The sequence below is a fragment of the Monomorium pharaonis genome, chromosome 2 (assembly GCF_013373865.1).
Source record: "Monomorium pharaonis isolate MP-MQ-018 chromosome 2, ASM1337386v2, whole genome shotgun sequence".
Taxonomy (NCBI): Eukaryota; Metazoa; Arthropoda; class Insecta; order Hymenoptera; family Formicidae; genus Monomorium; species Monomorium pharaonis.
In genome coordinates this window covers 3325482-3347480 of record NC_050468.1, presented here as the reverse complement: position 1 = coordinate 3347480, position 21999 = coordinate 3325482, and the positions used below count along the sequence as shown (strand labels likewise).

General features: G+C 29.8%; 2 protein-coding genes and 1 long non-coding RNA gene across 6 annotated transcripts; 1 reads left to right on the top strand and 2 right to left on the bottom strand.

The window, feature by feature from the left end:
- Positions 1-7590: 7590 nt before the first annotated feature.
- LOC118644339 lies at positions 7591-10215 on the bottom strand. Its single transcript, XR_004962143.1, has 3 exons — positions 9439-10215; positions 8913-8934; positions 7591-7773 (listed from the first exon to the last, which is right to left on the bottom strand). It is a non-coding gene; the product is annotated as an uncharacterized LOC118644339 (long non-coding RNA).
- Positions 10216-11520: 1305 nt separating this feature from the next.
- Positions 11521-16361, bottom strand: LOC105832315. Of its 3 annotated transcripts, XM_036282684.1 has the most exons (11): positions 16206-16361; positions 15845-16037; positions 14696-14883; positions 14381-14512; positions 14104-14317; positions 13876-13998; positions 13626-13799; positions 13411-13536; positions 13243-13335; positions 12910-13007; positions 11521-12404 (listed from the first exon to the last, which is right to left on the bottom strand). In XM_036282684.1, exons 2-11 carry the CDS (start codon positions 15990-15992, stop codon positions 12162-12164), a joined length of 1539 nt encoding a protein of 512 aa, XP_036138577.1. In that variant the 5' UTR covers positions 15993-16037; positions 16206-16361; the 3' UTR covers positions 11521-12161. The 3 variants fall into 3 exon arrangements, with proteins under 3 accessions (XP_036138577.1, XP_036138578.1, XP_036138579.1); XM_036282685.1 differs by lacking the exon at positions 16206-16361 and having other exon boundaries at positions 13626-13781; positions 15845-16102; XM_036282686.1 differs by lacking the exons at positions 12910-13007; positions 16206-16361 and having other exon boundaries at positions 12295-12404; positions 15845-16100.
- A 97-nt stretch (positions 16362-16458) lies between these two features.
- On the top strand, positions 16459-20078 carry LOC105828613. 2 transcript variants are annotated; one of them, XM_012667072.3, is made up of 5 exons: positions 16459-16597; positions 16673-16768; positions 16974-17029; positions 17133-17237; positions 17345-20078. In XM_012667072.3, exons 4-5 carry the CDS (start codon positions 17136-17138, stop codon positions 18203-18205), a joined length of 963 nt encoding a protein of 320 aa, XP_012522526.1. In that variant the 5' UTR covers positions 16459-16597; positions 16673-16768; positions 16974-17029; positions 17133-17135; the 3' UTR covers positions 18206-20078. The 2 variants fall into 2 exon arrangements, with proteins under 2 accessions (XP_012522526.1, XP_028046206.1); XM_028190405.2 differs by lacking the exon at positions 16974-17029.
- The last annotated feature ends 1921 nt before the right edge of the window (positions 20079-21999 follow it).

The following is a 21999-nucleotide window of genomic DNA, read 5'->3' as shown; positions in this document are numbered from 1 at the left end:
TTTTTTCATTGATTTTACATTTGTACATTTTCATTGCCAAAAAAACATTTATTACACGTTAAAAAAACATCTATTTTACATTTAAAATCCATTTGTTAAATAAACGTTTTTAACGTGTTTATTTTATATTTATTTTACATTTATTTCATATTTATTAGTCATTTACAACATACATGTAGCAAATATTTTTTTACGTTTATTTGATGTTTATTTTAGATGTAATTTATATTTATTTTACACTTACAACTAATTAAAAACGTAAATATAAAAAACACTTGTTTATATTAATTAAGTTAATATTTATTACATTACAACGCTATACATATGATATTTCCTATGAATATAATCGATATATGTACTGAAGTTAATTTTGATTTATGTGATAAATATTAAATACATAAATTTGGACAATTGTTTTAATTTTATTATATAAATTTATAAATTATTAATAAATGTAAAAAAATTTAATGTAAAACCAATGTGAATTTAATGTAAAACAAATATGAAACAAATATTAAAAAATGTTTTTTAAAATTATAATTTTTAATTAATGTAAATAACATTTTTAAAACAATATTTTAAAATATTAAATATAATATGTATGTTTATAAATGTAACTATTAAATATTGTAAAATGGGGAAAAATGTTATTTACAAAATATTGAAATGTTTATGTAAAAAATTAAATTTTTATTGTAAAATAAATATTAAATAAATGTCAATTAATAATTACAAAAAATAAATATTTGATAAAACAATGTTAAAACGTTTATGTAAAACACATTTTTTTACATTTGTTTATTATATATATTTATATTATATATGTATTACATATGCTAATATCGATATATACGCAATACAGATTTGACAAAACTTATTAATTAGCACAGGCGCAGTGTGTGTCGCGCGCATTGGCGCATATCGATTCATGTGTCGATCGATATGTCGGTCGATATTCTCGCACATGTATTGCACGCTGATGGTCGCAACACTCGCAACGTGAGACACTACCGGTTGTTGCTTTTGTATTCATAAATTGAAATTAAAAAAATTGTTTATACAAACAAATGAGTATTTAGCAAATACAATACAAAAACTAGTTAAGTCTGATTAATATTTTTTTCAGATTTTACACTCAAGCGGTTTTGGAAGTTCGGAATATAAAAATTTTGAATTTTTTAAGACTAAAACACTTTTTTTATTTTTAATAACAAACGTTTTTTTTTATGTTAAAATAATATTACTTTAACATTTAAAAAATGTTTTTTAAATGTTAAAGTAATATTATTTTAACATAAAAAACCGTTTTTTTTTTAATGAATAAAAAAGGATCTATCTCATTGATTAAACGTTTTGAAAGATATTTTTTAAACATTTTTTAAATGTTTTTTAAATGTTAAAATAATATTGTTTTAACATTAAAAAAACATTTTTTTTAATGAATAAAAAAGGATCTATCCCGTTGAGTAAACGTTTTTAAAAATATTTTTTAAACATTTTTTAAACGGTTTTTAAATGTTTTTTGCAATGAAAAAAAAACGTTAAAAAAACATTTTTTTGCTGATTGGGCTACTGTTACGTCCGGCAGACTCCACGATTTCCCTTCGTCAGAAAAACTAATAATTTACAAAAGAAATTCCGTTTCAACGGTCTCCGATAATTTTTTATGCATCTAGGATTAGTCTGTTAGAAACGTAATGACAAACATAGATGGACGAAACGACCAAGTAGATAATTCCGACTCCTTTTTAATATTGAGTCAACAAATAATAAATTCTGAAGATAGAAATTCAAAAACAAACATGAGATCTAAGCAAAGTTTCACGTTTCCTCACAAAAAATGAGCAATAAAGTATCTAAACATAAGCAAAAAATAAATAACCGTTTCCTCCATCTGCAACCCATACCGTAGCACGTCTAGCACGATAGAAAAAAATTATTTATCTCTTAAACCCAAAGGGAAGATAACCTACGCGATAGGTCGAATCCCTTCGATAAAATTGAAAGAATGTGGGAAGAAACAGAGAAACTTTCGACAGAGTACTCAACGTATGATTGGTCAAAAAGGAAAAACTATTTCTCCAATAAGAAAACTTAGAATTCACCCACCACACAATCCTGAAAAAGAGTCCTACCAGTTAGAATATTTGAACCACCCACATCTGGATCCTCCCTCTGTAAGACTCTGTATATATAATACCAAATCTTGAAGAGATAGTCAGTAATGAGAGTACCAGTAATAAGAGTTTAGCAGTCAGTAATAGATAGTCAGTAATAGTAATGGAAAGTAATAATCAGTTAGTTGAGAGTAGTTAGTTGTGAGTTCAGTTACGTTTAAAGTTTTAGAGTTACGTTTTTTAGAGTTAGTTAGTTAGTTAGTAATCATGTAGAATCAGTGCGCAAGTAAACTTTAGTACCGTTCCATCCGGTCAAGAAATCTATTCGATTCCGACAAATTTGCTCGAGAACCAACAATGAGTAAGTCTCACAATCATAATTTCTTTGGTTTTTACGTTACTCATGGTAACAGCTCCCTTCCATTTTAATTCTTTAAGACACCCTCCTATTATTTATAAATAATTCCCTCACACTCACACGAACCTGAGGCTCCCGTGTGCGAATCTCAAGTTTACACACACTTACATGAACCTGAGGCTCCCGTGTGCGAATCTCAGAATATCCCGTCACCATACTACGACCCTGAGGAACCTTTGTGTGATCCTCAGATATCCCGACACCATGCCTCAATCTCGAGGAACCCCCGTATGATCCTCGAAACATCCCCGCTCCTCCTGTTTCTCTTACTTATTTCTAGATCAGTTCTCTAAAACCCGAAGATGTTCCACCCCCCCACTCTCTCCTACGTTATTCTTTATCCTCTTACAATTTCAAACATCTCTGTTTTCTCCATGCAACCATTTAATAAACCTTTCGTCTATTTCTTTGCTCCGCGTTTACCGTTAATACTGTAGAATTAAAAAACAAAAAATCTCTTTGTTTCCCTTTCTCCGCCCACTATATACTTATTTAATATTTGTACAACTATATACATACTCATTATGCATTTTAATTTCGATTATACCGTTATTACAAATTGTCAAACCACGACTTCAGCGTTTATTTGTATTTTCTTTTATTTTTATTTTTATTTGTTATTAGAATAAATACTTTTGTTAATTTTATGTGAAACTTTATCATTTTATTTTAATTAATAACGACCTCGCCTATCCCGAACAAAGACTGCATCTGGTCCGATCCCGAGTTAAAGCGATTCAATTCGTTGACTCGAAACTTGGACCGACGAACGTACGACTCGAAACGGGTTATAGCGGCCCTATGGCATGTTGACCTATATTTTTGAGTCATAAAAAGTGCGTTCAACCCGAGGCACATACCCTCCTTAAACTGTGTGCCTACGGGAATTCTACACGTTTTGTTACGTTCTTCCCTGCCTTACCTGTTCTCCCTGAAATATCCTTCCTACCGAATAAAGAGTTAAATCCTATAAGGCTGGACGTAACACTACAATTATCTGAGCATAATTTCCCAAAGCACCCCAGCGTATTCAACAGATATTACACTTCATTTCTCCCGATAGCTTCCTGATGTGCGAAATGATTAATTCCTCTTTTTCTTTCTTCTTGCTAATTAATTCTGTATGTTTAATTCCTTGTTCCTTATTTCTCTCATTATGCATGAGCCCATATAATGCGAACATACTGTAGACATATTGTGAATATACTGAAGATATACTTTAGACATACGTATAACATTCTTGAGATATATTCGGTACATTTTCACAAACTGCCAGCGAAATTCTATGGGATAAGGCAACGCGGACATAGTACATTATGAGTATATACTCGGCATATCACAGACGTATCTCCAATATTATACGAATATTGCAATATACTTTCGCAATATCCTACTATTGTTCTCATAATCTACATCTGCTGTCTGGGATATTGCACTTACTGTCACACAAAGCAAGAAAATTATTGTTAAATCTAATTAGACAAAAAATAAAAAAAATAAGCTAATGTTACGATTATAAAAAAATATTAATAATAAGTAATGTATTAATAATGTGACAGCAATTCTTAAAATTATTATAAAAGTGATAACGTAAGGAATAAAAAGAGTACCAATGTTCTAAAATGTGGAAAGAGTAATAGCAATACAATGAAAAATCTACAAAAGTAAAATATTTTTAGCTACGTTAAATATTATAATAAAATTTAAAAAATATTAATATAATTTACTGCAAATTAAAAAATTATAATAAAAATAAACAAAAATGTGTTTAATTATATTTGATTCTAATATTTGACTTACTTTTTATAAATTATACATATCTTTATTGTGCAGTTCCAAGTGTCTAGAATCAACTTGGAAACTGCGGCAATCTAAATCATAAGCTTGAAAATGTGAACGTAATTTACAAATTGAATCTAAACATTCAACATTAATGCGGTTTCTCTTTTTATTCTTCACATCAGTGACGATAGAAAATATTCTTTCTGCTTCGGCATTGGAATGTGGAAGCGATAAAACAGCATATACTAATTGCTCTAAATTTGGAAACAACGGTTCATCATTAAAATTCTTTTTCTCAAAAATAATGTTCCACATTTTATCAATTTCTAAATTAGATAATGATATTTTGTCCGCGTCATTAAATACTGTTGGTAAAATTCTCCATTCGTAAGCTAAAGTCGTAATGTCAGATATACCAAAATGTCTTGCTATATTTATTAAATCTGGAAAGATCAATCTACTTTTATCGTACAAAGCCACTTCAGAATCTAAAAATTTAAGTTCGCGGAAGATGTTATTGTCATATGGTAACCGTTGTAACATTTCGTCTAATGCAGTTGTGTAAAATTCTAAACATTTTGATTTTACTTCTATAATAAAATCGGGACATTCAATTGTGAGATATTCTTCACATTCTGGACCAACATAAATGGAGTTTAGCGGCATAAAATTTTTTGGATTTAATATGTTTTTTGATATATCTTCTAAAGCATTAGACAACAAAAAATTTTGACCCAACTGCTTTATTAGCTGCTCACTATTTTCAGCAATTTTATGAATTAAAATTTTTCTAGATTGAAATAATGTATTAAACACGTTAAAAAACATTAAAATATATTTTAAAAAAAGCATATATGCTTTGATGACTTTATCATTTAAAATATTAAAAATGGAAATTGCCGTCTTATTTTTATTTTCTAAAGTTTCAAGGTTAAAGTAATGTTTTAAAACTTTCCAATTATCGAAAAGTCTATCAATACACTTTTGTAAAACAAGCCATCTTGTTCCTGATAATTTTAAAATTTTACGTGATTCTACTCCAAAAAATGATTGAAAATCAGATAGAATAGCTGATCTTTTAGCACTACCAGAAAAATATGTAGCAACTGCATGTAGAACATATTCACAAGAATCCGGCAATTTTGAACACGCTTTACTTGCGATAAGAGCTGAAGAATGGCATATACATCTTAATACAATGAAGGCCGGTACCTCTTTTTTTAATCTAGTCATAAAAGAATTGCGACTTCCTACCATAACGGAAGCATTATCGCAAGCCATTCCTACAATATTTGAAATTGGAATTTGTTTACTTTTCAAACAATATTTTCAATTGAAAAATATTTAACTAAGACACAAAGCATCTTATCATTTGCGACAGTTGTGCTTTCGTTCACTAAAATAGAAAATTTTGTATTTAGTAAATTATTAACTGTTTTTTCGGTTTAGCGTTTTCCTAAAACATTGACTATTATTTGCCTACATTTTTTTCGTGACAATTTCAGATCTTTTGCTATTTGTGAATCAGTTAATGTATCTTTTAATAATGGGACCATGTCATCAATTATTTCAAAAGCTATATTATGTGTCGCGTAAAAAGCAGCTAATTTTATTTCAGCTATTTTAACTTATTAATATGGTCTACAAATGTATTATTATGTACAGTTAATGCAGCAGATGGGTTGACATTACGTATCTTGGAGATATTTTTTACGTGGCTTTGTGTTTTTGAATGTCTAATTAAATCTAATTTGCCGCATGATAAAACTTTATTACAAGCCGTACAGACAGCTTCTCTATCATCTTCATGTGAGGTCAACCAATCTTTAAAAATATCCAAACCTAACCAGGCTCGTTGAAATGTTTTCGGCCTGTTTTTCTTTTGCTCCAAACTACTTGTTGATGGTTGTTGGAGATCCATCTTCTTACATTTATATCACAATACTAATGACCACTTACGTTATCACTTGCACTTAATATAAAACTAATAACTTAATCTAAACTTATCTCGCGGTAAAACGAACGCGGGACACGAACGCGGGAAAGAGACTGCGGGGTCTTGTGCGCATGTTTGGACCCTTGTAGGCACCCGATATAGCACCTATAACCGTCACTGGAAAAGTACTGATATGTCATCTCACGCATGCGCATGAGCGCGCCTGCCGCGCGGAATATCTCGTGAGTTCCCATCACTGCAATCAAGTCGATCGACGTGCTTATCCCGTATCAATTTTTTGAACTCTCGCACGTATCGCGTGTGTGTTGGGACATTTTGTCCCGGTTTGCTGTGTAACGCAGCCAATTGTGGATACGTTAATACAACACAATTTTTTAACTCTCGTACCCAGGTAGCAAGCTCACGTCATTTTGACGTCCCAAAATGGTCATTTACTGACTATTCTTGACGTCACGAAATGACGCTCTTATGACGTTAAAATAACGGTCGAATGTCACAAATTCCTGACGTCATGAAATGTATCGTATTTTGACGTCATAGAATGACGTGAACAATATGTTGTCAAAAAGATCTCTAAAACCCGGGAAAAAAAAGTCCATATAAAATTGGCCATATATGGATTTTGTCAATATCTGATCATATCTTGCCAAATATGATCATATATGGTATGCGATAGTTTATCATATATGAATACATATAATCAGATCTGAAATTGCAGCACTCCTATCCCAGCAAACACCAATATATAACCATTACATTGCTGCAATAAAACGGAATGTAACAGGTAATATTACATGAACGTTACATGTAACATTCCTGTTAGTTATAATTTCCTACTCATGTGATGTTATAGTTACATAACATAAATATAGCGTAGAACTGAACTGTTATATAACTATAACCGAGATGTTTTGTAATGGCAATATAAACTATTATATTGCTGTTATAAAAAATAATTACAGTGTTGTTATATATGTACATGTATATATTTTAGCACATAATTCCCAGGAGGTTAAGTACTTAAATTAAGTTTACATAAAACAAAAAATACTTTTGAATGCAATTTCGTTGTTTTATGTAAAATTAATTTAAGAACTTGACTTCCTGAAAATTGTAAGTTCTAAAATTATAAAGGATAGATATAATTATAAAGGAAAAAGATAACATTAAAAATAGTCTTTTCAATAAACTTCTTAATATATTTAACACATATATTTATCAACAAAATAAACTTATATCTAAACAAATGTATACATATTATACTTTATGATTATTAGTAAATATATTTTAAAAATAATTTTTAAAAACATAAAAAACGAGGGAAAATAAGAGAAAAACATTAAATAAACTTCACGTAATGTTGAACTAAATTATAGCTTTGCTCCAGCTGTCAATCACAATCTCAACGTCAATCACGTCTCCTATAGTTTTATAAAATCCGAAATTGTCAGGACATGATAGTGACATGAGTGCAAGCGCTTCCATTTGAGTTCAGTTTTCTGTAAAAAGAAAATAATAAATAATATTATATAACGCTCACCAATACACTAATTCATATATAGAACATTAAATACGTATTCAGAATATTCGAGGATTGGTACGAATAAACCGTCATGCGCATGTATGCATCTCGCTATTTTGCACGCTGGTGCACGCGTAATCGACGCAACGCCGCAACATGATGACGTGCGCGAGGTTAGCAGCGAGTCAGTTTTTAGTTTTATGCATAATTTGCATATTTTACATCGTGAAGGAAAATACGACTGTGCTTAATTTGAAGTTTAGTCTAACACAATGGGTTGTATAATCAGATAAGTCTCACAAAATTTTTATTTTTTTGTATGGAGTAAGTATTCTGAGATAAGATTAATACTTTGTGTTATGTTTTATTTTTAGTTATATTAAAAGCAAGAAAGGAAGAAACACTTTATTTGAGCGTAAAGTAGAAGAAAGAATAGACGAGTAAGGAAAGAAAGATATAAAAGAGAGATTAACCTCACAGCTTGGAATTTACAGTGTGCCGAACAGAATATGTGGACCTTGAAGGTATCAAATAACATAATTTTACCAAAAAAGTTATAGGATGAAGTGAACAGTTTATTTTTTTGTGTGAGAAAATATCTATATTACAATCTAACTTGTTTCGAGAAAACCTTCGCAAAAGATTTAATAAAGAACAAGCAATTTGATGAGATTATCATTATTATCATATTTATTATTCAAATTTTAAAGAGAAGCAGTAAGAAATTTTATTAATACATTATTAAAAAATTGTTGGCTGTTACACCAAAATTCTCTTTCTTGTAAGCTGGTGTATGCTATTGATAAAAAATTCACCGAAGTTTGTCTCTGTTTAAGCTTAGCGAACCATTATATAAAGAATTGGCAGAGCAATTCATATCAAAAGGATTATCCAAAGGTGTACCTCCTAGTTCTTCAAGTATGTCATTATCTTATGGCAGGCTAGGTAAGAGAATAATGACAAATGTTATAATTTTATTTTAATATTGTATTGCAACTATGTGACTCTTAAAGGTATCGTACAACCATCTTTTTTAAATTACTGAAATAAATAAAAAGCGAAATCTGATCTGAAACAATTACAACAAAGTATACAGACTAATGTCACTCAACTAACCTGCCGATGATGTGGTCGCAGGCTGTAATATAGGAAATATGTTTATGAATGTCAAAGATTATCTGTAGGTCTTAGTCATTTAGTAACTGTTATGCATTTTGTGTCAGCCAGATATACGCCTCAGAATTATATTGATAAAGCTCTTAATTACATTAAAAACTAAAAAGTAAGTATTTAAATACTCTGTTGTTCCCAAAATAATTTATTCTAATTAATACAATTCTTTTCATACATTCACAATGATCACATTCAGAATTTTTATTTATATTTTTGATTCTCTAACTTAATTGTTTGTAAATTGAGGCATATATAAGACGAAAGACTACAAAATAGGCATATATGAGACGAAAGACAAAATAAGATATTTTTATTTATAGAATAATTTAAGAATGACCAGTGAATGTGCGTATGATTATTCTGGAAATGTGCACAAAAGTGGAACTTGAGAAGGAACATTTGATTATTCCTATCTCTAATTTGCTGGGTTTTATTCTAAAAACATATAATGGCTATAATTTATTCTTACCTGTTCTAATCCTTGTGAAAATTTCTTCAACTTTTATAAACTTCAGTTATTCTTTGCGTTCTTTTAAATTTTAAGAAGAACAGTTGTCCGAATGATGTAAGAATAATTGGCAGAATCCTGTAATATAAAATTAGTTTTAATATGATACGTCTTTATAAATTATATTTATAAGTTTATAACTGCCTTTATATATTGTATGATTTACACATATGCTATGTGACTTTTGCAGAAATGTATGTAAAACTAGCAGCCCGAATAATAAATTATCTTTAAATTTACTTAAGAAATACATTATTTAAATATAAAAATATGTAGTTGTGCAGATCAAAACAAGAAACATATCGCTATACATTTTGTCAATAATAGATTTGATAATATACATATCTGTTAGTTTTAACTTTAACGATAAATTTATTGCTTCGCAAGATAGAGTAGAACTTTTATCTGCCATACTTTTTTGTTCATTTTGTGCAAAAATGCATCGAATAAGCAGCGTATACAATTTTATCGAAATTGTATGATGGATCTAAATTGTATAATTATCAATGTACCGTCAATTCCACAATACATGTTGCATCGAATTAACATGTAATATTAAAAATAAAAAATATATAAAGGCGGTTATAACTTATAAATCTATATTGTTGTTGCTGACTAAACATAACCTACAAAACATGTAGGAAAGATTATAATAAGTTATCTATGATGTATATTATATATAAGAAAATTAATATATGTTAATTAAATGCAGCAACATTTTCTACACCTTTTTATATAATCTTTAATAAATGTTGACTTAAAAAACATAAAGGATTACCTGATTAAAGTTGCAAGAAAACAACATCTCTCTTTCGTCATTATAGCATCCACTAGGGGAAAGCGCGCCTAATGCACGAGATGTACGTTGTGCGATTGAGGTTAGAGTCTCACAAGATTCAAATTTTATAATATTTATATAACATAAGTGAAACAATTGTTGTGTAACCACGCAACATTGTGGTTACATCACTGTCCGGTTATTGTAACATACAAATAACGAAGTAATATTATAGCTTCATAATTTTGTTACATCACATATATGTAGTAAAGTTTCGTAACTATAATATAAATAGAGTGTAACGTCTGTTATATTACATGTTACTCTCACGTTATATTGCATTTATATTTGGTGTTTGCTGGGATCATATATACTTAGATATGATTAGATAAATATATAGGTTTTCAGGAAATTTGTGCACAATATTTAATAGCGTTTTTCACTGGAAGAAATAGTGCGCACTGAGTGCGCACTCGCCGCAGGCAACGTGTTTCACTCATAGAGTGCGTTTTTAAATTCGCAACGGATGCACTGGAGTGTCATTCTATCTTTGTTCAACTTTCCGTAAGTAACAAAGATGGAATGACATTCTGGTGTATCTGGTGCATCCGTTGCGAATTTAAGAACGCATCCATATAGCGTAAAACACGTTTCCTGCGGCAAGTGCGCACTCAGTGCGCACTAGTTCTCCCAATGAAAAACGCTATAAAGCTATATGGACTGATATTTTCTGTATAATGCGTATTGTTTAACCAATCAGAGGCGTAATTCTATTACAGCATTAGGGATGCAGTTACAGAGTTCAAAATATAATGGAATGGAAAAAACAAATGGTAAGAATCAACTAATCAGAACAATTCCATTCCGTTGTTTTATGATTTTTTGATTGGTTAACACCTACTATTTGCTTTTCCATTCTATCATTTCGAACGCCATGTGACCGTACTCTAACAGGAGCACAACAAAATTATGTCTTTATATAATTATTAGTTATGCAGTACGCATTATTCAGAAAATATCAATCCATGTAGCCTTTACTCTCAAATTATGATTATAATATTTTGTATGATATTCCATAATTTGCGATATAATTATGCTATTTTTTAATAAAATTTATTTTTTATATTTTAATAAAAAATTAATCAGACATGTATGTTGAACGTGAACTACAAATTATGGAAAGCTGTACACAAAAACATAATATGAGAGAAAATACTACACATACAAAGTTTTGCATATTTTCAAAGTAGTATAGTCACAGTACATGAATTTCGTACAATGTACTTTAATATTTTAATTACAATATATTTTAAATAATTACAGTTTATTCTACTATACAATACTGTAGTATGTCTTATCTATAAAATTGCACATGCATTAAAATATTTAAAAAAATTTTTTTGAAACAGTAAATCAAAACAAAGAAGAAAAAAAGTATTATGTTTTTATATTAAAATTAAAGTAACTGTACTTTCAAAAGAAATTATAATATAATAATGTTTTTATATAAAAATTAAAGTGACTGTACTTTCTAAACAATTAAAAAGGAAAAAAAGTATTATATTGTAATATAATGTTTTCATATTAAAATTAAAGTAATATGGTATATCAGTATACCATTTTTGTGTATGTATTACTAGCTATTAAGAAGAATAGAAAAGTAAATGTAATATCCAAGAATTATTTTGAAAGAACAGTTACTTTAACTTTGGTATTACAAACTTTTATTACTTTTTATATTCTTTCTTTAATTCAACTAAACGCTGTGTCATAACATGAAGAAGCATCCTTGTGGATTGTTTGTCCCAACGTCTGACTTCTGCTACACGTTGAGAATATTCTGAAAGTAGTGACATTTTTTAATAATTGATACTTGTCTATAAATTTATCCTACGAAATATAACTATTAGTAAAAATGCTCATTTATTATGGCCATTTTGGCCTTGCCATCTAATGGAACAGTTTGCATAGACTTATCCCGGGCAGTGGCGCGAGGTGCCTGTCCTGTAACTGTTGCATTCATAATAGTCTCAATTTTGAACACTCCTTGTACAAGACGTCTTACGATATGTGACGCTTTACAAGCATGTCCAAGAGCTGCCAAAAGTACCGACTGACGACAGAATATTCCATCACGGAGCAAAATCATCTGGAAATTAAGTTATTAATTTAGTTTCTTATTTTACATGTGTTGTATAACACGTATTTGTTTGCTATACATTACCCTTATATGAAATTATTTTCTGTGATAAATTGGCAACTGATAATTTATTGTGCTCAGTAATTTCATTGTTCGTACGTTAAGTAATAAGACTACTAAGCAACAGTAATTTTTTACTGGCCACTTTATTACAACCAGAAAAAATTTTCTATAAAGATTACTATATATAATATAGCAAACGTTTAAACGCACAAAGAGCTAATTCCAAAATCTTTATAAAGGAAGACACCTATTATAAGATAAAATCTTAATATGAGATGCTCTTTCAAAGAACAATAAATTTATTGCGGAATCAAAAAATTACATCTATTAGTTAAGCAGAAACCTTGCTATCTAAGCTCATATTAAGATCCTATCTCGTAATGGTGTTTTTCCTCTGTATGAAACTGCAATGTAGTGCGACTATAATAAATGATCCGTTAAATAAATATACCGTTTCATCAGGCCAATCCTTTCCATATAATTGATGTTCTTGTCGCGCCTCATATATAATTTTCTCTTGCAGGTTTTCTTTTTCCTCATTATTACGAACTTTAATATAATATAAAATAAGCATTCCATAGAACAAAAAACAAGATATAAAAAAATATTAAATTAAAGAAAAAAGAAAAGAGTTTTAGGTGCACACAGAATAAATTGGACACAGCCAATAAAATTAATCGTTTAATCCAAACAAACCATTCAATTTCATTGGTTTGTATCCGATTGCAATTAGCATAATTAGCTCCCAAGATAGTATTTCTTATAATATGAAAGTAAATAATACCATTTGTTTCATTATTTGTTTCTTGATTTATGGGTGAATCGCATCGATCAGTATTACTACTTATGCTATTGTCATCAGAGCTCAACATATCATCTATAAAATACAAAATGTTTTACAATATTTTTTACAAAAATCTTTCAGTAACAACATTATTATGTTATTACTGACCTGTTGCAGAAGGTGATGTTTGACACGGCGTATTAGTTTTCGAAAACAGGTCCGACTTTAAAGATACACTTGAGCTTGTCCTAGATAGTGTTGAAGAAGTAGCACTTTCATGAGAACTACAGGGAACTGTGTTCACAAGTACAAAATAGTATATACATTGTCAATGTCAAAAAAAGCTGAAGAGAAAAGGGAAAGGAAGTAGTATAATTACTTACGTGAAATTATTTTATTACGTGATGCTAAATGTTGCGAAACACAATAATTCTTCCCATGATACATACTTCCTTTTTCTAAATGTAATTCTTTCATTGGCTTTGACGATAGTCTTGGACTACTCACATGTTCATATTTACTCGTGGATGGAACAGCATCTACATATGCAAAATGTACTATACATACAAAATGTAGTAATTTTAAAAGGAGCATAAGAAGGAAAACAAATATGAATAAATATAATAGTTTTACATGGCACTTTATACGGCGAAAGATTCCTATTTATATTTTCCTTATCAGATACTGTACTTGATCTTTTATGAAACACATTTGCAGGAGTAATTATAACATTATTTGAACTTGATGAACCAACATCTGGAAATACAAAATAGATAGAATTTATTATAATGATATTGAAAAACAAAAATTATATAAAAGGGTAAAGAAAAAAATATACCACTAATAAAAATGCTACTTTACCTGGTTGTTTACGCTCAAGTTCACATATTTTTGCCTTGAGTGTTGAAATTGTCCTTATAGCGTCTTCAAGTGACAATTCATTCTTTACCGATGAAGTATCGTTACATGTTTTAGAAAACACATTATTGTTCTCTGAATCTATGTAATGTTCATGTGGCTTTACATGTTCAAGTAGTGTAGATTGACTCGTGTTTTGTACTGCTTGTATCTTGTCCTAAAAATGAAATATAAAACAATCATAAAGCAACAACAATAAACTTGTTTGATAGATCTGTACCTCTTGCTTTTGGGGAGAGAGTGTCTCTGAATCACTGAACGAGATTGATGAACATTCAAGTAAATCCACATTATTCATTATTTGGTGCAGTTGAGTTTGTTTTGTATGGATTTCGTGTTTAGATTTTTTTATCTAAAATAGAAATATATATTCAGAAACACTTGTCATACTGATATAGTGCAATAAAAAAAAATTAATTTTTCCATAAGTATATACATATATATATATATATATGTATGTATATATGTGTATATATATATATATATATATATATATACACACACTAATTATATTAGATCTAAATAATAAATATACCTTTTTCTTTGGGTGCATTTTTTTTGTAATTTTTTTCTTCCTCTTATCGGATGGCAAGATACAATCTTTGTATTTTTTATTTTGAATTGAATGTCGTCTTCCTTCTACAATAGACTGAGATTGTCCTGTTTGCTTTTGTTTTTCAGAACGCAGTTTTGTAAGATGTGTTTCCAATTCCTTCTCATTTTCTGAAATTATTTTCTTTCTGTCATTGCACATAACAAAGTATAGAAATAAATTATAGAAATAAAACAACTCAAACAGCTATTTCCAAGAGATGTATCCCAGATAGCAAAATATCTTCAAAATTCCTGCATCCGGATTGCAATCTGGGATTTAAAATATCATAAAGTATTTTTAAAATTTATAAATATCTCTTGGGCCCGTTTCTACCAACGGAGATTAACTATTATAAGCTTGGTTTAATTTATTCTTTATCTTTTTCTAATTTTTGGAACTAGAATAAGATGACAATTAAGTAAGTTAAACCGAAATTAAAGTTAATCCACGTTGGTAGAAACGAGTCGTGGATGTTTTTAATATGTTTTTACAGATCATCTTTGCTACTTGAGAAGAAACAATTGTATTTAATAAATTTATTTAGGCCCGTTCCTACCAGCGTAGATTAACTTTAATCTCAGTTTAATAATTGACTTGTCATGTCATTTTAGTTTCAAAAATTAGAAAAAGATAAACAGTAAGTTAAACCGAGATAAAGTTAATCTCCATCACAGACGGAGTCTTTCAAAGACATGCATTTATATATTATTGATGGCACTATTAAAAAATATATTTTAATCACGTTTTTTATGCTTTTTCACACATAATCATTTTATTAGTGTGCCATTTAAATATTTAGTATTAGACACAAGACAGCGAACAAGCAAACAAACGATAAAGAGAGAGAGAGAGGAAGGGAGGGAGAGAGAGAGAGGGGGAGAGAGAGAGAGAGAGAGAGAGAGAGAGAGAGAGAGAGAGAACGAGAGAAAGGGAGGGAGGGGGGGAGAGAGAGAGAGAGAGAGAGAACGAGAGAGAGGGAGGGAGGGGGGAGAGAGGGGGGAGGGAGCGAGCAACAGTCATTAAAAAAGAAAGATTTTTTAGTAGTCTAAAGTGTAATACCTTTTTTCTGCATCTATTATTTTTACTTACCAGAGTGCTCAATTACTGTACCAAGATATATCTTTTCATTATATACAAACTGCACTGTGTCTCCTTTTCCAACGTTATTTTCACAAATCACATCCGATTCGTTGCATATGAGCAATGAATCGTCCTTTTCGCAATGTAATAAAAACATAATACACTTTTGGGAAATAATTAACGAGTATCACGTTCTCGATCACTGAATGCAGAGAATATAAAGGTGCCTTTTCAGGCTGACGCTTGACGCTCATTTTCAGCGTCAAAAGACATCACGTGACTAAAAATAAAGATACCCATTTGTAATTTTTAGTCACGTGATGTCTTTTGACGCTGAAAATGAGCGTCAAGCGTCAGCGTGAAAAGGCACCTTAAGTTTTATGGTTCCGCGGAAATGTTGTGATACCGTGATGTGCGAGAGGTTAATGGCAAATCCGTTTTGTGTGGTATGTTTAAAATGCGCAAGTCTAGCCAACAGTCGATCGAATTGTTATCTTATTGTTCTTTTCTGTTTGTTTAGTTTCACGACGTTCCGGGATTACTTGCAGAACACGTATAATGGTCTCGACGTGCTGATTAACAATGCCGGCATAGCATTTTTCTTTATTCTGGCACGATTTTGAAATTAATAGCCTTACTGGAATCCGGATCATCCATTAACGCATAATTCCATCGTATTACGTAAAAAAGAAGATAAAAGGGCTTGGAGAAGGAGTGTCATTGACATGTTAGCATTTAACATGGCATTTGTTTCGTAACGGAGTATGTGCCTTTTTCAAAACTATGCAACTATATTTGTAATTTCATATATAATTATCTAATTATATTTTCTTTTAGTTGTGAATATTATGGACCCAGTATTTTATTCATGCTTGACCACTGTATCTACCAGGGTGTCCAAAAAATATGTTATGTCTGTTAAATACTATGAAGGTATTGTATACAGAGGGAGCGGTTCACTTGGATACAGTTCAATTGGACACCGTTCAGAACTGTGTCCAAAATTTCGTGTCCATTTGCGACGTGTCCAATTGAACTGTGTCTAAGTTAATGCCACTCTATACAAATCGTGATGAAGAATGTCAATTTGATACTGTATGCTATATAAAATAATACAAAATAAGACATTGGGTGACAGACAATAACTCACGGAAAGAATAACTACTTGGAGGCGCTTGGAGTGTCTTTTTTTATGTATGTTTTTCTTTTTTTATTACATTTTTGCATATATTATTTATAATAGGGCAGTTTAATCTCCAAGTGATCGTTATAAAACAGCATGTCACATTTATTGCAGATCATGGATTGTCAAGCATCTGTAACTGATTCATCACAAGAAGATTTAGTACCGTGGACCAAGAAACGCAAACTTTCTGTACAAGATGTACCATTGCCAAAAAATGTAAGCGTAACAAATCTGTACATGTTCTTTTCATAGATGTTATGTTTGATATCTTACAATTGTTAATCAAAAATACATTTTTTAATATTTTATGTTTATTTTTACAGGCTTCTTATAGGACAGTTTATCGATGGGCCGAACATGGTGCTTTAAATGTAATAAAGACTGTGGAGAAACTAAACGTTTGTGATGTTTCAATTTCTCATTCAGATAATGTCAGCATTTTTTTACCAGAAACAAATTTAATTTCGTCTTCTTTTTCGCACAATAACGATGATGTGAACACATCTTTTGTGTCAGCTGCACATGCTGTACATTCTTTGACTGTATGTGTGAATGATAATCTCAACACAGAAATGTTAGACAATAATCCAATCGAAGTATTGCCAGAAGAAAACTATAGAAATGAAATTCAAATGATGAATAATTTATGTGCTGACATAGTATCAGAAAAGTTATTTCAGAACAGCAACATAACGGTGGATTCAGATGGATGTCACTTGTTATGTTGTTATGTAAAACATCAGAAAACGAATGCATGTCTTGTAGATGAATTACAGATTATAAAAAAAATACTACTACAGCCTAACAGAATACCGTCAACAGTCTATAAATTGTTTCAATATGTATTAGCTTTTGTACCTTCTTGTAAAATTATGGAACATTTTTGTTGTCATAACTGCCAATACTATTGTGGGATTGAACCAATTCTATGTCCTGCTTGTAACAATCATGAACAATTTATTCCATTTTACGAGTTGGACATAATAGAACAACTTCGATATATGTTCGAGCAAAGAAATTTGGCGGAAGTTTTGGATACAACAGAGATATTGCAATATAGGGATAGTAACATCATTACCGATATAACAGATGGTTCAGAGTATAAACGAGTTAACTCTAGACGAAGAAAATATGATCTAACACTGATATTGAGTACTGATGGTGCATGTTTGAAGAAAAGTTAAAAAAGTAGTTTATGGCCAGTCAGTTTTATTATTGCAGAAGTACCAATCAAACTTCGTCGTATGTTTATGCTGTGCGTTTCAGTATGGTATGCTGATGTAAAACCAGAAATGAATACCTATTTGATACCTGTATGTATGCGGCTGAGAGATTCCTTTCACAATGGTGGATTTACATGGACTCATCCCCGAACAAAATTAATATTACGAAGTAAAGTCACAGCTCCTTTAGTGGTGGCTGATGCTCCTGCAAGGGCGATGATACAAAATATTCATAATTTTAATGGAACGTATGGCTGTAACATTTGCGAAATAAAAACTTGTCAAACAGAAGAAGGACTGTGACATATAAGAGTATACAAATATCAACATAATGAATGCCATTTGCGAACACATGAAAGAATGATACAATATGCTAATTTGGCTGAAGAATCTCATTGTGTTGTGAAAGGTGTGAAAGGTAGAACGATTGCACAGATATTACCTGGTGCTGATCTCGGTACATTACTGATTCCAGAAATTTTGCATTCTGTTGCTTTAGTAGTAGTGAAGCAAATGATTACTTTGTGATTAGAGAAACCTGGTGACTGGAATATTAAAGTTTACCTTACAGACATCGATATATTCCTTATGCAAATAAAACCTCCAGATACATTGAATCGTCTTCCACGACGTTTATCTTTGAGCAAATTTTGGAAAGGTTATGAATACTTCTATTGGGCTTTATTTTATTCCATTTTCGCTATAAAACCATTTTTGCCTTTAAAATATGTACAACATTGGATTCTTTTTGTCATTGCAATTCATATATTGTTACAAAATAGGATTTGTATTCATCCTGATTTAGAAAAAGCAGAATATTTGCTTCAAAAATTTGTTGAACAGTTTCAGAACCTTTATGGTGAACGAGAACTTACATACAACATTCATCAAATGCTTCATCTAGGTTTAAGTACCAGACGGTGGAGCCCGTTGTCTGCTAATAGTGCTTTTCACTTTGAAAATTTTATAGGAACTCTGTCTGGAATGGTTCATGGATCAAAACATGTTGGTAAAGAATTAACTACTAATATTAAGATTTCTCAGGGAATACAAGTTCTACAAAATAGAATCGACATACATGATTCATTCAAGATTTTTGAGGATAAAGCTTTAGGGAAAAGTGTAAATGTCACGTTTACAGCAGAAGAAAGAAACCTCCTAGCAAGTAAAGGTATATTAGCAGACAATGTAACAGTTTATTCGAGAGCTCGTATTAAAGGTGAAATATTTACGTCACAATACTATAAATCAATTAAAACAGCGATCTACATAATAAAGTGTATAATGCCGGATAATTCAGTTCTTTACGGATCTATTCGATATTTTGCCAATCACTTAACAACTATTTTTTGTATCATTGATCCATACTCAATAAATCATGCTAAAATTTTGTTCCACAAAGAAACTCGTGACAAACTTAATCATATTATTCCCATAAAAGATGAAGGTTCACCATTAATATTGCGTACCACAGATTTACGTCATGTAAGCAAAGTTCTACAAATCAATGATTACATTTGTATAATTTCTGAATCATTGAGGAAAAATATGTTGTAACTTTACTCTTGATAGGCAATTTATCTTTTGTATTTGGTACTCTCATTTGATCCTGGTATAAGAATTTTGGAGTGTCAATTATTCTGTTTTATGTGTTAAGCTACATAATTTATATTATGTGATTTGCATTTATAATATAATAAGCGTGCAAATCTGTAACAATACGTAATAATATTATGCAATGTTTTATTGTATATATTTATACATGATAATTTTTGCGTGATGTATGTAAGCCTGCACTTATCATAAAGCATAATAAAGTTTTATTTCTTTATTACATTTATTATCTGTAATCTCTTCTCTAGTCCCGATATCATATATTAAATACAATTTTAAATATAATCACTAATTGTTAGCTAATTCTACACTAATAATAATAATATAAAAATGAGTGTTGTTTTTAAATACTGCATAATTAATTAAATACTTCAAGGTAATTTTAAGAAAACAAATAAATTTTTATTCTACTTACCATTAAAAGAAATTTATATTTGACTATATAAAAATAGGTGGAATTATATATATTTAGTCATATATATTAATTACATGTGTATCATATATGATTTCAGAGCATACACGAAACAAACGCTTGTTTTGATTTTGTATATGTTTAGATATGGTATCCATATCTGACCACTTCTGATTATAAAAAATAAAATAAAGTGTTTAATACAATTTTTTATAATCAGAAATGATCAGAGATAGACACTATATCTAAGCATATACAAAACTAGAAGCGTGCGGTTAATCTCATGCATGATTTGATAAAATTGTAAATAATAATATAAATATATTTATATAATTATATATAATTGTATATAATACCATATATGACCGTATATAACCATACATAATACCATATAAAACCATGTATAACTGTATATAACTTTATCTGTTTTTACATAAACAGATATGGATTATTTTTTCCCGGGAAGATATCCTGTTTCTGAAAATGATAACATAAAGAGACTTCTAAAAGATAACATATAATGTCAGAATGTTAACCAATGCGTCGTTTTTTGAGAACAGAAAGATATCATGAAACTAATATCTAAAAGATTTCTTAAATCGGATATCTTTAAAATGCAACTAGAGATTAAAAAATAAAATAAAAATTTCATTTTTTTTTATTATTCTTATCAACAGTACGTACTAAATTTGGGACAAATATTTATTAATTAATTAAATTTAAATTATATTATTTTATTTTATTCTTACTTGCCGCTGGTAGGTTTTGAACCCGGGACCTTAGAATTACAAACCTTGTACTCTATCTGCTACGCCAGTTTGAATCATCGATATGGGTACTTGTTATTGTCTACATATACCTATATGTTATAAACTGTCGCAATTATATTATTTTTTATAAAAGCAATTAAATTTTGCAAAACATATTAAAAATAAATAGCATTAACTTATTTACTTATTAATTTCATTGTTAAATTTAACTTTTTCTATAACCTTTATAATTTGATGGAAATTGCGATCTATTTAGCACTAAGCTTTGAAGCGTTTAAATGCATGGTTAATTTGACCATTTTGAAATTATTTCCAAGATATCTAAATGTTTTCTTAAAAAAGTTCTCTTAAAGTTGAATATAATATGCTTATATAATATGCTTATGCTTTACGCCTTAAATCTCATTGTATAACCGCTTTAGACCGTGTCTAAAATATGTCTTAATGACGTCTTTATGTCCCGATTTTGGATGTGTGCTGTCTGGGAAAATAATCGTCAGATCATGACTGAAATATGACTTTGAAACGACGTCATCATGACGTCAATTTTAGGTCATGTAAAAAAATGGTCATTTTGACGACATATGACCAGATATGACCATTTTGGGACGTCAAAATGACGTGGGCTTGCTACCTGGGTACGTATCACGTGTGTAGACTGTTATTGGAAATAATTAACCTTTTTGACAACGTTTCTGACAACAGTTTGACAATTAATAAACCAGACGATAATTATAGTGTTGCGCTTAAGTTGCTGTAAAATGTGACTGAATCCAGTATCTCTGTAAAATTCTGTAATTTCTAATCACGAAAACATGAAATAAAATTGAAATATATAATATAAAATTGTTTATTCATAAAAAATTTTTTTAAATAATAAAATAAAAATAATAAAATATAAGTATAAAGTATTTTATTTAAAATAATAAAAAATAAAAAATAATAAAACATAGCTTTTG

Coding starts and splice junctions, on each gene's coding strand:
- LOC105832315 (XM_036282684.1), bottom strand. CDS start 15,992: ATGTTTTTATTACATTGCGAAAAGGACGATTCATTGCTCATATGCAAC. Junction 14,884..15,844: donor TACAGTAATTGAGCACTCTG/GTAAGTAAAAAT, acceptor AAATAATTTCAG/AAAATGAGAAGGAATTGGAA. Junction 13,800..13,875: donor TTCGCCGTATAAAGTGCCAT/GTAAAACTATTA, acceptor TTGTATGTATAG/TACATTTTGCATATGTAGAT.
- LOC105828613 (XM_028190405.2), top strand. CDS start 16,742: ATGTTATGTCTGTTAAATACTATGAAG. Junction 16,769..17,132: donor GTCTGTTAAATACTATGAAG/GTATTGTATACA, acceptor CATTTATTGCAG/ATCATGGATTGTCAAGCATC. Junction 17,238..17,344: donor ATGTACCATTGCCAAAAAAT/GTAAGCGTAACA, acceptor TTATTTTTACAG/GCTTCTTATAGGACAGTTTA.